General features: G+C 53.7%; 1 protein-coding gene across 10 annotated transcripts in view; it reads left to right on the forward strand.

Annotated features, from left to right (window-relative positions):
* Myo18a (myosin XVIIIA) overlaps positions 1-11,012 on the forward strand; it is a 104,948-nt gene extending 93,936 nt beyond the window's left edge. For 3 of the 10 annotated variants that reach the window (XM_057774514.1, XM_057774515.1, XM_057774518.1), the window contains 3 exons: positions 197-319; positions 1,654-2,960; positions 6,990-7,118. In XM_057774514.1, coding sequence (XP_057630497.1) covers positions 197-319; positions 1,654-2,956 — 1,426 coding nt within the window. In that variant the 3' untranslated portion in view covers positions 2,957-2,960; positions 6,990-7,118. Of the gene's footprint in view, positions 1-196; positions 320-1,653; positions 2,961-6,989 lie in introns of all 10 variants that reach the window. The other 7 variants (XM_057774524.1, XM_057774520.1, XM_057774521.1 and 4 more) reach the window with 4 other exon arrangements.
* The last annotated feature ends 1,186 nt before the right edge of the window (positions 11,013-12,198 follow it).

Here is a 12,198-nt window from a genome sequence, read left to right on the forward strand (position 1 = left end):
AGGGAAGGGGTGGGCACCTCGCGGGGTGCTGTGCTCTCTCTAACCTTTCTGTTCTCCCTGACTCTCTGATGCGCATGCCACCTGCATTCCAGCCCCACCCAAGGTGCACCCTCTTCCCTTCTTGCTTTCCGTCCTGGCCAGCAAGCGACCCTCAGCTGCCTGGCCTTGCCTACCTTTTTGCTCCTCGCCCCCACAGTGAGGGAGACTCCGATGTGGACTCAGAGCTGGAGGACCGGGTCGACGGGGTCAAATCTTGGTTGTCAAAGAACAAGGGACCTTCGAAGGCAGCTTCTGACGATGGCAGCTTGAAGAGTTCCAGGTGAGCCTTGGCCCCAAGCAGGGAGGAAAAGCCATCTCAGCCACCAGTCATGGGTGGGCAGTATCTTGGTGCCCAAAGGTGCCACCCTCAGGCTACCCGTACACTGTTCTGGTCTGTGGAAAGAACACAGAAGGCCACTGCTTAGCCAGGTAATGCTTCCCTGTTTGGGTGTGAGCTCTTGTATAGGTTTAATTTCATTACACCTACCCGGGCAGCAAGCATCTAACTGTTGGTGCCTTTGAAATCAAGACTTGGGTGGGGCACTGGGGACTCTGGATCCTAAGCCCTGCTCAGGGCAGCCCCAGTGGCTCTGGACTCTGTCCTCTGCAGAGCAGCAATGCAAAGGCACCAGGTCCCCGAGCCGTGCTGCACTTCTGCCCTCCTCTCCTCTCTGCTTCCTCTTTTTTATTATTTATTATATGTGCATTGGTGTGAAGGTGTCAGGTCCCCTGGACCTGGAGTTACAGACAGTGGTGAGCTGTCATGTGGGTGCTGGGAATTGAACCCAGGTCCTCTGGATAGAGCAGCCTGTGCTCTTAACCACAGATACATCTCTCTAGGCCCTCCTCTATGCTTTTCATTGCCCACCCCTCCAGGCTTGCCTGCCAGTCTTGGGAGTGAGGGGGGCTCGCTCATCCTACTTCCTAGCCAGTCATAATCTTCTGATCAGACAGACAGCCACTTCTAGAGGCCAGAGCTCCCACCTCCCATCCATCCCTGGCCAGCTGTGGCCTGCTCCCTGCACCCCTTCCCACACAGAGTTTCCTGCTCCCCACCTCAGAGATGGTAGGCAGGCTGAATAGAAAAAGTAATCTCTCTCCTTCTTTTCCAACTCCCCCAAGCTCCTTCCCCAAGTCCAGCCCCTCACCACTAGCACCCAGCGGCCCCCTGTAATTGGTTTAATTTATTCGGCCAAACAACATTTTGTTATTGCAGATAATGCCGCCTTCCCGCCCCGCTGATGTTCACCACAGTGTGGCACAAGGCTCCAGGTAGTTGACAATGAAATAAATTGAACTAAACGTTTTAGAGGGGGAAAAGTGATGAAATAGAACAATAGTCTAATTTACATGACATTCTCCATGAAGCTATTTTCACTGACGCAAATTATTTTGCTTTATTTCCTCGGATGCTCTTGCCACCGCTTTGCCGGGGCTGTGTGGTTTTCTTCTCCTTCTTCCTCCCTCCCCCTGTGTCCTTATTTTTGTTAATGCACCTCTCTCTCTCTCTCTCTCTCTCTCTCTCTCTCTCTCTCTCTCTCTCTCTCTCTCTCTCTCTCTCTCTCTCTTTCATCCATTCTGGGTCTCTCCTCTTGGGCCTTCCATCCCACTCAGGATGGCTCTCAACAGCCTCCCTAAGGAGGGCAAGGGGCCAGAGGAGAGACCCGCCTCTGCCCTCAGCTCCCTCAGCTATCGCAAGAGGCTCACCCTGAAGGATTCCATCGGGGGCACTGGGGACCAGGACTCACTCTTCACCACCCTGAGTGAGCGTGCCACCTCCCCTGAAAGGCCCCCCAGGAAGGCCCGTGTGGGCCCCAGGGAGGAACCCAACCAGGCCCAGGGCAGGAGGTGTGAGGAGCAGGATGACTGTAGCTCCATCTTCTCAGGGGCAATGAGCCGTACTGGCCGTGGTCTGGAGAAGCGGTGGGGCTCAGATTTTGACCGAGCCTCGACCGTCTCCGCGCCAGTCAGCCGGGCCTCCTCAGCCACGCGTGGCTCTGGGGAGGACAGGGCTCGCTCCTCGCTGAGTTTCTCACTGTCAGGCTCACCCAGCTCCCGCCGCAGCGCATCCAGGCTCGACAGCCTGTCAAGGACCCTAAGCCCCTCCTGGAACAGGGCCTCGGGTATTGACCGGGAGAGCCCTGACTCCAGGCTGTCCCTTGGCCAGAGCTGCCTGGATGAGTGGGATGATCGAGCCAGCGTGGCCCTCAGTGAGGCGCACTCACAGTTCAGCCACCCGTCACTGGCCCGGAGTCTGTCTGTGCCACCCCAGCCACGGGGCTCTGCACCATCCTCAGCCTCTGTCACTGAGGGCTCCAGCATCCGACCAGTCAGCCGCCACTCCTACCTGGATCCAGACCTGGAGGCTGCCATTAACGAGGTCTTGAGCTACAAACCTGTGCCTTTCCACCGGAGCAGCCTGGAGCCCGACTCTGAGGAGGATGACCAGAAGAGCATCCAGAGTGCCCGGAGTGCACAGCTGGATTGCCCAGAAAGGGGCACCAGCATCCGCCGCTCTGCCTCGGCCGTGGATGTCTCTGGGTCGCGCAGTGGCCGCAAAAGCCGGAGCAAGCGGAGGAGCAGACGGAGCAGCCCCCGCTCCAGCTCCAGCTCCAGCTCCTCCAGCTCGGAAGGCTCCTCAGGGCACAAACGGCGGAGGAAAGGGCGCTCTCGAAAGAGCAAGAAGAAATCCAAATCAAGAAGAAAGAAGACAGAGTCTGAGTCTGAATCCTCCTCGTCCTCATCCAGTGGCTCCGCAGTCTCCGGCCATAGCCGCTCCAGTGTGAAAAGGGGCCCGACCGCAGATATCGAGGAAACAGGGCAAGCGCCAAGAAGGTCAAAGAAGGAAGAGAAGCAGCGAAAGAAAGAGGTGGACAGTCTGATGATGCGGTACCTGTATCGGCCTGAGAGTGACTAGCGCAGTAGGTGACACCTAGCCTGGCGTGGAGTGCAGCATGGCGTGTCCCACCCTTAGTGAACTAACTCCTCCCTACCCCTCCATCCACAACCTCGGGCTCCCCTCTTGGGCCTCAGAGAGCCTCTGGTGCTGTTTTGGAAACTAATCTGTACTATGATTGCCTAACAAAGGTTTGATCAGCTCTGTTTCATAAAAGGTAGGGCCCAGAGAGGTTGAGTTACCTGCCCAGGCTCCACAACTGGGAAACGAGGTTACCAGGAGCTGATGGGGATGGGGTCTGTTTAACACCTTTAACTGCTTCTCCATATGGCCACATGCAGAGCTCGTGGGTGACACGGAGGTGTCACCAGCACCCATTTCAGAGCCTTCCTCCAACAAGAGGGACCCAGGAAAGGGTCCTAGCTAACATGACACACTGGCTGTGAGCTCTGAGAGTCACTTGGCTTCTCTGCTGCCTTCCTCCCTAGCACGGGTCTCCGGCTGCAGCCTACACCGCACCACACCCTCCAGTAGACCCGGGACGTGCCTTCTGCCTCCCTAGCCCTCCCACCCACACTCAGCCCACACATGGGCGTCACCTCAGCTCTGCTCTTCAGGTGATGTTCTAATGACTAGAAATTAGCAGGTGCTGAGTGACAGCCCCCTCTCTGCTTTCCTGCCTCCCCCAGCTCTTCTCCCTGGTGCCCACACCTTGAGCCAAGAGAGGCAGAGCCTGAATCATTGGGATCCCATTGTTGCCCGTTTCCCTGGTGGGTGGTAACATTTTGAATCACCCCTGTTGCGAGAAGCATTTTCAGCCTGGCACCCTCATGGGCATGCTTGTTGCTTCCCAGGAGGCACCACCCTAGGCTGTAGCCCCCTGGGGTACGGCAGTTGTTTCCCAGACGCATGAACTAACACACCTGTAGCATGCTTGTGCGAGGGGCATCTGGGGAATTGGGCTCTACCGAAAGGGGTCCCTCCGTTTAAGGTCCCTTCAAGGAATAGAACAAGAGGAAGTTGCCTGTGGCCGTTTGGAAATGGGGAGGGGAAAGGAGGCCATGATTGGGAAGTGGGAGTAAGGCAATGGAGCTTGACTCCAGACCAGGCTTAGAGCAGCTCAGGCCTGAGCTATGAAAACATGCCTTGGTCTCAGCTCTCCACTCCTCCGTCTCAGCGCTGCTCTGTGGCTTCTGCCTCAGCAGACGGTTTCACAGTGCTCAAGGGAGAGCAGGGAGCATGAGTGGCCTTTGTTAGCTCCATCTGGAGAAAAGACAGGAATCAAAATATTTGGCCTATGATTTCCACCTCCTTTTAGCAGGCTTGCGAGGGACCATGCACCCCAGGGTGAGGAGTCAGTTGGAGGGTGGAAGGAGAGGTCTAGAAACAAAAAGGCCAGGCTTTCTGTAGGCCTTCCAGAAGGAAACCAGTGGCTTTCTGGACCATGCCAGACTGACTGGTCACTAGCAGATGTCATACCTGAATCCCTCCAGCTCCCAGTCACCATCTACAGTGAATAAGACAGAAAGCCTGTTTCCACAGCCTCCTCTTCCCCCAAGTCTACAGGGGGAGTCACCTGGTCCTGAAAACCTACACTGGGCCACTATGCAAATTACAGTCAATGTTGGTAGAGCTTCCGTGAAGGCTGGGGCAGGGAGGGCTTTGCTGTTATCCATTGCCTTTGAACTGGATATGCCTGCAAAGGCAGAAGGTGGGGGCCAGAGCCTCCCCTGGGGATAAGGACCAGTGAAGAATTCCAAAACCTAGCGCAGCATCACCCTGGGCTTTCCCAGCAGGATTAGCTTGTGTCCCAAATTGTTTGTGACAGGATGGAGCAGGAGACACTGGCTTGTGGGGAGGAAAGCTTTTTAAACAATTTAGTTAAAACGTTCCAATTGCCAGCCCTGACTCTTGCTCTGGGGACAGGGAACTGCCTGCCATTGGCTTACTGGTGGTAGTGACAACAGATGCAGCTATGGAGGGAGACTGGCCAGAGGAGAGCTCAAGAAAGATGGCAAAGGATCTTGTGGCCCTGTCCTTGGCTGCCCCTGCCTCTTCAGTGTCTTTAGAGTGACTGCGTGTACCTGATGTCTGGGGTGTGGGAGCAGAGGCTGGAGACCCACCTGTGAAAAGAGATGAAGGGTGGAAGGAACAGGCCACACAGGGTTATGCCTCATTTACATCTGGACCCCAGCCCTGGCATCTGCCTCATGCCCTCTGCTCACAGAATAACCCCACTGTCTTTCGTCACAGTCAGGCGTTCCTTAGCCGGAAAGCAAACCTTTAGCACAGGGTGTGTGGAAATTCTGTGTTAAGACAATAACTGGCTCCCACTAATTCAGGATTCAAACAACCCCAGGGCTAAACTGACCCCCATTTTTCCTGTGCTGCATAGTTATTGTTGAGCTTTATAGTTTTGTCCTGGAGATGCTGCAAGGCCCTAAGTGCTTCTGGCCCATCAGAATAAGACTCATTTATGTTCAGTCTAGTTTGTATTAAGTGTGTTTTGTGCTATTCTTATTCCTTTAAAAATGGTAATTCATTCATGAGAAATACGATAACTATTAACCAGACTGCCCTGTTGCTGAGCCATTTTGCATAATTGAACATATATTTTCCCAGGCTCTTCCTTTCCGCCAGGGACCCAGAGACCTGTCTTTACATACCCTCTTCCCGCCCCCATCCCCACCCCAGCAGGCAGGAGACTTCTGGTTTGGTCTTGTTTTCTTCTTGTCTGCTCTAGTGGCAGAGTGCACCAAGGCTGAGGTTCAGGTTCAGATCTTGGTTGTGACCTTGGCCCAGGTGCTTCTTCCCTTTGAACCAGCTGGCTTCTTCCTCCCCCTCCCCCCCTTGTAGGTTGCTGGGAGAACAAGACAAAATAGTAAGTCCAATCAGCAGTTCTTGACCTTCCTAGCGCCGCGAGCCTTAACAGTTCCTCACGTTGTGGTGACCCCAGCCATAAAATTATTTCCATTGCTACTTCATAACTGCAGCTTTGCTGGTGCTGTGAACCACAATGTAAATATCTGATATGCAGGAGATCTGATATGCAACCCCAAAGGGGTTGTGACCCATAAGTTGAGAATCACTGGTCCAGGGGGCACGGCTTCCTATAGGAGGACTCGGTTGTGGAACCTTTTCCTCTGCACCTGCTGCTACCTCCAGGGAAACCTAAAATGCTGTTTGTTTTAAAAAGAGCCATCCTTGGGCTCCTAATTTAGAATATAGCAGGCCTACATTACAAGGGCCTGGAGGCAGAGCTGCCTCCCTTTGTGACTCAACTCAGACCATGGCAGCAGCTCCAGGGACCCAGATAAGGAGAGAGCACCAGCAGAGGTGAAGCTGTATTGGACAGTACCTTCTCCAGGGGTGTTAGACTGCAGTGTATGTGATCAGGGCAGTGGGGACAGGAGGGGGCTTTGTTGGCTGTGGGATAATGCTTCTTCATATCATCGTCCTCCGAGCTGGGGGCCTGCTGAAGACTCCCAGAAGCTAAGGGCTTTTCCCATTGGTCCGTCCTAAACAGGTCTTGCCAGCCTCTGAGTCTCCATCCCTTTTTCAGTAGAGGATGCCGTGATGAAGGACAGAGTCTTCCAGGCCCAGGGGAGCCCTGACTAACCCAGATCTGGGCTCCTATCAGGAGTAACAGTAACTTGTCTGAGTGTTCTCTCCTTGGACAAGTTGCAATCAGTCTCAAGTCATCATCTGTGTGGTCTGTGGTCTACCTGCATTGGAGGAAGGGAGCTGAAAACTCAGAATGTCTGGGTTCCTCCCCATGACTCAGTCCCAGCTTCTCAGGGGAAGGAGCGAGGAACATGCAGCTCTTTCTTAGGCTCACGGAACCCTGGTCCCTGCTGCCACCAGCCTCCCTGCCCTGATATTCTCCAAAGCTTTCTGAGTGCGAGCCCTGTGCTCCTTTCTCTGCATTAAGCATTCCTGGGTGAGCCCGGGGGTGTTGACCCAGCGCCATTTAGGTTTGGAAGTGCTCAAACAGAGCTTTGGTGGCCCAGAGTAGGAGTATTATTTGGCCTTGACCTTGTTCCTCTCTCTGCAGCCCAACCAGCCACTGGAAGTCCCTTGCCCCTGACCCATCAGATGATGAACACGATCCTGTGGACAGCACCTCCAGACCCCGATTCTCCCACAATGGTTTGAGTGACAGCGACACAGAGGCCAAGCCAACAGAGACCAATGCATAGCCCAGGAGTGGGTCATGGCCCTCCCACCCCACAGCCTCTCCCAGGAAATGGAGGGTTACCTCTGCCCCCGCCCGACTGCCGATCTGCATGGAAAACACCACAGCGCTCTGTAAGGAGGACTTTCCAGGCTGTGGGTGTCTGATAGCTGCACGTGGAAGAGGTGGGGGAAGAGGAGTCTCTGCGAGAACTTCCACTTCCGCCTCAGAAATGCCACGCTCTTGGCTCCTACTCTGGACCCTGTGGACCATGTCAGGTGGCCTGGCACTTCATGGAGCCAGCAGTGGACTTCCATGTCAGCCTGCTGCTCAGGGATGGTGGATAGGTTACCTGCTGGGCCACTCCAAGTTGCTAGGCCCATGGGAAAGAGTCAGGAGGGAGCAGCAATGCCTCTCCTCTGCTGGGGTGAGGGCTTTCTCTTCTCAGTGCCTGCTGTCTTTTTACTGTTTAATTTAAATACCCAAACCTCCACGCAGCTGCATCCTTGAGAGTGGGAGGGGCTGCTGTTGCAGCTGGGCCCTGTGGGATGTCTTGGGAATCTCCTCTCCATCTTCACTCCTCCAGAGGTCCTTCCTCGTGCACCCTGCAGCCCTGCAGCCGGGCGGGCACACTGGTGAGCAGAGCTGGGGCCCTGGCTCTTAAGAGGAAGTGTAGGGAGGCGTGGCAGTCTGGTGCTTCTGGCTTGGGCCTAGCAAACCTTGTTGAGTATTAAGTGCAATGAGCAATTATTTAAGAGCTTATCTCGTCCACCTGCACCAGCCCATGGCTTCCAGCACTGCCTTCCTTCTGTCCACAGTGTAGCCAGCCCATTTGGTGCTGAGGACTTGCGGTGGGCACAATGGGAGGTAGATGTTTGGTCTGTTTACCAGACCAGAGTCTTAACCCTTTATCATCTTTCTTCTGCCCGTGTCCCTGTTCCCACACATACCCCAGACACAACAACAGGTGGTCTGGACATCCCAGCTGCTTCCCATAAAAGTCATTGCACCCTCTACCAGATTTAGGGGCCCAAGAGCAGTGCCTGGTGCTGGACCTGTCTGCCATCCCCCTTCCCTCCTGCAATTGGTTTGTACTTATCGGGCTGTGCTCACCTGTGGACCTGATTAAGGAAATAAAAGGCCCCTTCCCTCCTGGCCACACGTGTTCCTGCCTCTCCTTGCAGGCTCAGGAGAAATCCAGGGTGACCCCAGGGCAGAGGCAGAGGTGGGATTCTGGAGCCACCTTGGTCTGTGGTGGCCTACTCCCAAGCCAGACCAGTGCCACTCATGGAGCCTTGGCAGTTGAGATAGGTCTGGAGATAAGGAAGACAGAGCTCCCCCACCCCCTTTTATATTGAGGCTAGTGGAGTTTGCAGCCCACTATCTCTCCCTCTCTTCTACCCTCGTTCCCCCCCCCCCGCTTCCTCCCTCCCCAACCCTTTTCAAACCTTTGATTTTAGTCTCTCCAAAGGTGACTTTTTGATCAAAATTTGGCAGCATTTTCTCTGTCCTTCCACCCTTTATGAGCACAGGAAACTTGAGTACACTGGGAGTACCACCTTAGATGCCTGCTTGGCCCCTGCCTACACACCTGAGCTAAATCTTATGCTTTGTGGCAGGTATAGGGCAGTCATGCAGATGAGCAAGAAACCAAAGACCCCTTCCCCTCCTCCTCTTCTTCCTCCTCCTCCTCTGAACATTTTTCATGACCAGATACATTTTCTGCAGGAGTTAAGCGGTCTGGGGAGGTACGGGTAGCGGGGGTGGCTTTGCTGATGTCAGCCACCCAGGAAGTCAAGAGAGGGAACCAGATGGAAACATCACCAAAACGAGCTGGGGAGAACTATGAAGTAGATCCTTCTAGGACAGAGCTGCCTGCCCTCCAACAGAGGCAAGGCAATGAAAGTGAAGTTATATTTGTTTGTTGAAACTGAGTCTCACTGCGCAGCCCCGGCTGACCTCCCATTTCCACTTCTCCTGCCTCAGCCTCCCTAAAGCCGGGATTCCAGGTGTGAGCCGACACACCCAATTTGGGGCGAGAGAAATTTTTTGGTACTCACATAATCTGCTCAGCATTTGAGAAAGCTGTCTTGATTAGCTCGTGTGGCCTGGGCACAGTCCTTTCAGACCAGGGATGTCCCAGTGAGGAATCTGACACTCAGAACATACACCTTTCCCCTACTGCTGTGTGTCAGTTTCCGTCCTGAGAAGAGTAAATCACAGTGCCTGTCCTCAGGGAAGGTGAGCAGGAGGGCAGAGGAGGTGCTTCGGAGCTCTGAGCTGAGAATGCCTTGGGAAGGGAGACTGAAGGACCCTTGAAACAGTATTTGGAGCTAGGGCATGGGCAGTTAGCGCGGGGACATGCACAGGAAAGGAAGCTTACACAAAGGTCCTGAGTCTGAGCGGGATAAACAGTGCTCATACCACAGCTGCCTGAGAAACCAGAGGTCACAGCACCACCACTACCACCAGTGCTTCTCGAAGCTTCCACATGACCCTCGGCTAGGATTGTAGACTCCAGGTTATGAAGGGGGCAATTCCCTTGGTTCCCACTCCCTGAGGCCCAAAAGGCCACCAAAACATGTCTTCATTAGGGTTATACCTAGAAAATTCCACAAGTTCCTGAGATGTGTGTGAGCCCACAAAACAAAATCGTAGTCCACGAGCCTGTCTTGCAGCCACCCTGTGTCCCCTTTGAACCTCCCTTCTGATTTCCAGCCCTTAGGATTGCTCTGACTCCTGAATAAGAGGCAAGGGCAGGAACCAGAGCCCTTGGGAGACTCCCCATATGCCCAGACACCACAACAGCAGCCAGTGACCCCCGAACCGCTCCCTTTGCCCTCGAGTCCTCTTGGCAGGCTATCCCGGTTGTCCTTCCCCCGTCCCAGCCCCCGTGCCTGGTGGCACAGACACTTAGCGATTTGCTCCTTAATTGTCCCCCAGCTAGGCTGCGCAGATGCCGCTCTTTAATCTCTCCTGATAAATGAATCGCGCCGCTCCTTTAATCATATGTTCATATCCAAGCCAATTTGAATCAATTTGGCAGGGAGCATGTTGCAAGAGATGCCATGACTGCTGTTCTCCCCACAGGGCCTCAGAGCCTCAATGACTTGCAGTCCGCACTCAGCAAGGAGCCCAGGAGGCCCATCTAGGAAGAGGAGTGCCTATCTAAAAGGTGGGGACTTTTTAAAGTCAGCCACCTCATTTGCTTCTTGCACTCCAAGCAGGCTGTGTGGGAATCGAAGATGAATTCCCAAAGGCCTCAGGAGTGGGAGGGACAGGGGATGAGCTCACAGCCTGCCTTGGTCACTGAATAAAGGGCCACGTTATCATGCCTGGGAGAAAGTGCTGTCTTAAATCTAACCCTGATCCCTTCTGTTGCCCTTTCATTTCCTCGGAGCTGGCTCTCAGGAACTTGGAACACCTCATCGCCTCTTACACAGCACCACATGTCAGACCAGACTATGCTGGTTTGTCCCCACCCACTGCTGGCAGCTGCAACTCTCTTCATCTTTCCCTAGGCTACCGTCTTCTTTAAACCCTCTAGCCCAGGGACAGCCCTGTACCACGTTCTTAGCTGCCTCCTCCCTGCCTCAGTTGGAGTTCAGACGCAATGGCAAAAACAAACAGGCTACCTACACTGCAACCTTTGGGAAAAGGGGCCGACTCTTCTGGCCTCGGTTTCCCTGTTTGTAAAGTGAGGTGGTGTTGCTGGCAAGAACTTTTGGTTCCTAAGTTCAGAGCTCATTGCTGCAGCCACAGCACCCTGAGGTGGCACCCGTGGGGCTGGGAGGCCTGGGTGGTGGGGAAGTTCATGATCTGGTGGGGCTTGGCTTCTATCCAGGCCTCTTTCATTCCCTGTCCTCTTCCCTTCCCCACTTTGCCAGTGCCGGCAGGGGCTCTGTCTTTCCCTGGGAAACCAGGAGAGGGGTTTAGTTAGGTCTTACTTGCAAGTCCACAGCCCCGGCTGTAGAGCTCAGTATACTGCACCTGGAGATTCTTCCAGAAGCCACACCTTTTAAAAAGGCAACGCTACCTTTGTCTTGGGTCTCTCTACATAGCTTTGGCTGTCCTGGAACTCAGTATGCAGACTGGGCTGGCCTTGAACTCACAGAGATCTGCCTGCCTCTGGATCTCTCTTTTCCCAGATCGAATGGTAAGAGTGGTCTGGATTGTTCTGTCTTACCATCACGGTCAACATTGACCTTTTAATGATTTCAGCATCAGAAGGCTCAAGGAAGCAGCTTCTCTGACCTTTCTAAGGCCTCTGGGAAGTCTCAGGAGTGAGAGGAGCTGAGGCAATGATGGGTGGGGCGGGTGAGTGGGAGGAGCTTCCCAGACAGTCACCTGTTTGGTGAGGAGGTAACAATAGCTCCCATGCACTGACTTTGCCAGGTCCTCAGCTCTTAAACTTGGCTGACATAATCCCTCACAATTCTGTTAAGTGTCATTATCACCTCCTCACCCCCACAGGTCCCTGAGGTTCAGAGAGGTGATGTCAGCGAAGTCTTTTGCTTGGTTCCAGCAGCTGGCCAGGCATCTGGAGCCATTCCAGGCTCGTCAGAAAAAGAAAGAGGCAGGAAAGCAAAGCACCACTCTCATAGCCTTCTCAAGCCGCTGTGTGCTTGGTTTTCACCAGGCCGGTCCCGAGGAAGAAAACACTCTTGGCGATTTCAGGATGAAATGCCTACCCCACATTTGTGTTGCTCTTTATAATTTTTTGAGCACCCCCATACGTTATTACATTTGCACTGCACTCCCACTGTGCCAACAGTATGGATAATGGTTCCACATGGCTCAGAATGCAAATTCTAAGTGATATTCCCTTCATCTAATTTCGTGACGGTAAGACAGAACAATCCAGACCATTCTTGAGATTTGATCTGGGAAGAGAGAGATCCAAAGCAATAGCCGTTTTGGAGCTAACAAGGATGCTAGATCTGTTTAGAAGGAATTTTACAGAGAAATTGAGTTTTCCACAGTGTTTGCTCCTACGATGGGTCATATCCATAAGGAGATTCCAGAAAGGCTGTGTGCTTTGTGATTGAAGTTGGTGGCACAAATCTCCCAGTAGAATACTTATATGTGC

The sequence above is a fragment of the Chionomys nivalis genome, chromosome 7 (genome assembly GCF_950005125.1).
Source record: "Chionomys nivalis chromosome 7, mChiNiv1.1, whole genome shotgun sequence".
Lineage (NCBI taxonomy): Eukaryota > Metazoa > Chordata > Mammalia > Rodentia > Cricetidae > Chionomys > Chionomys nivalis.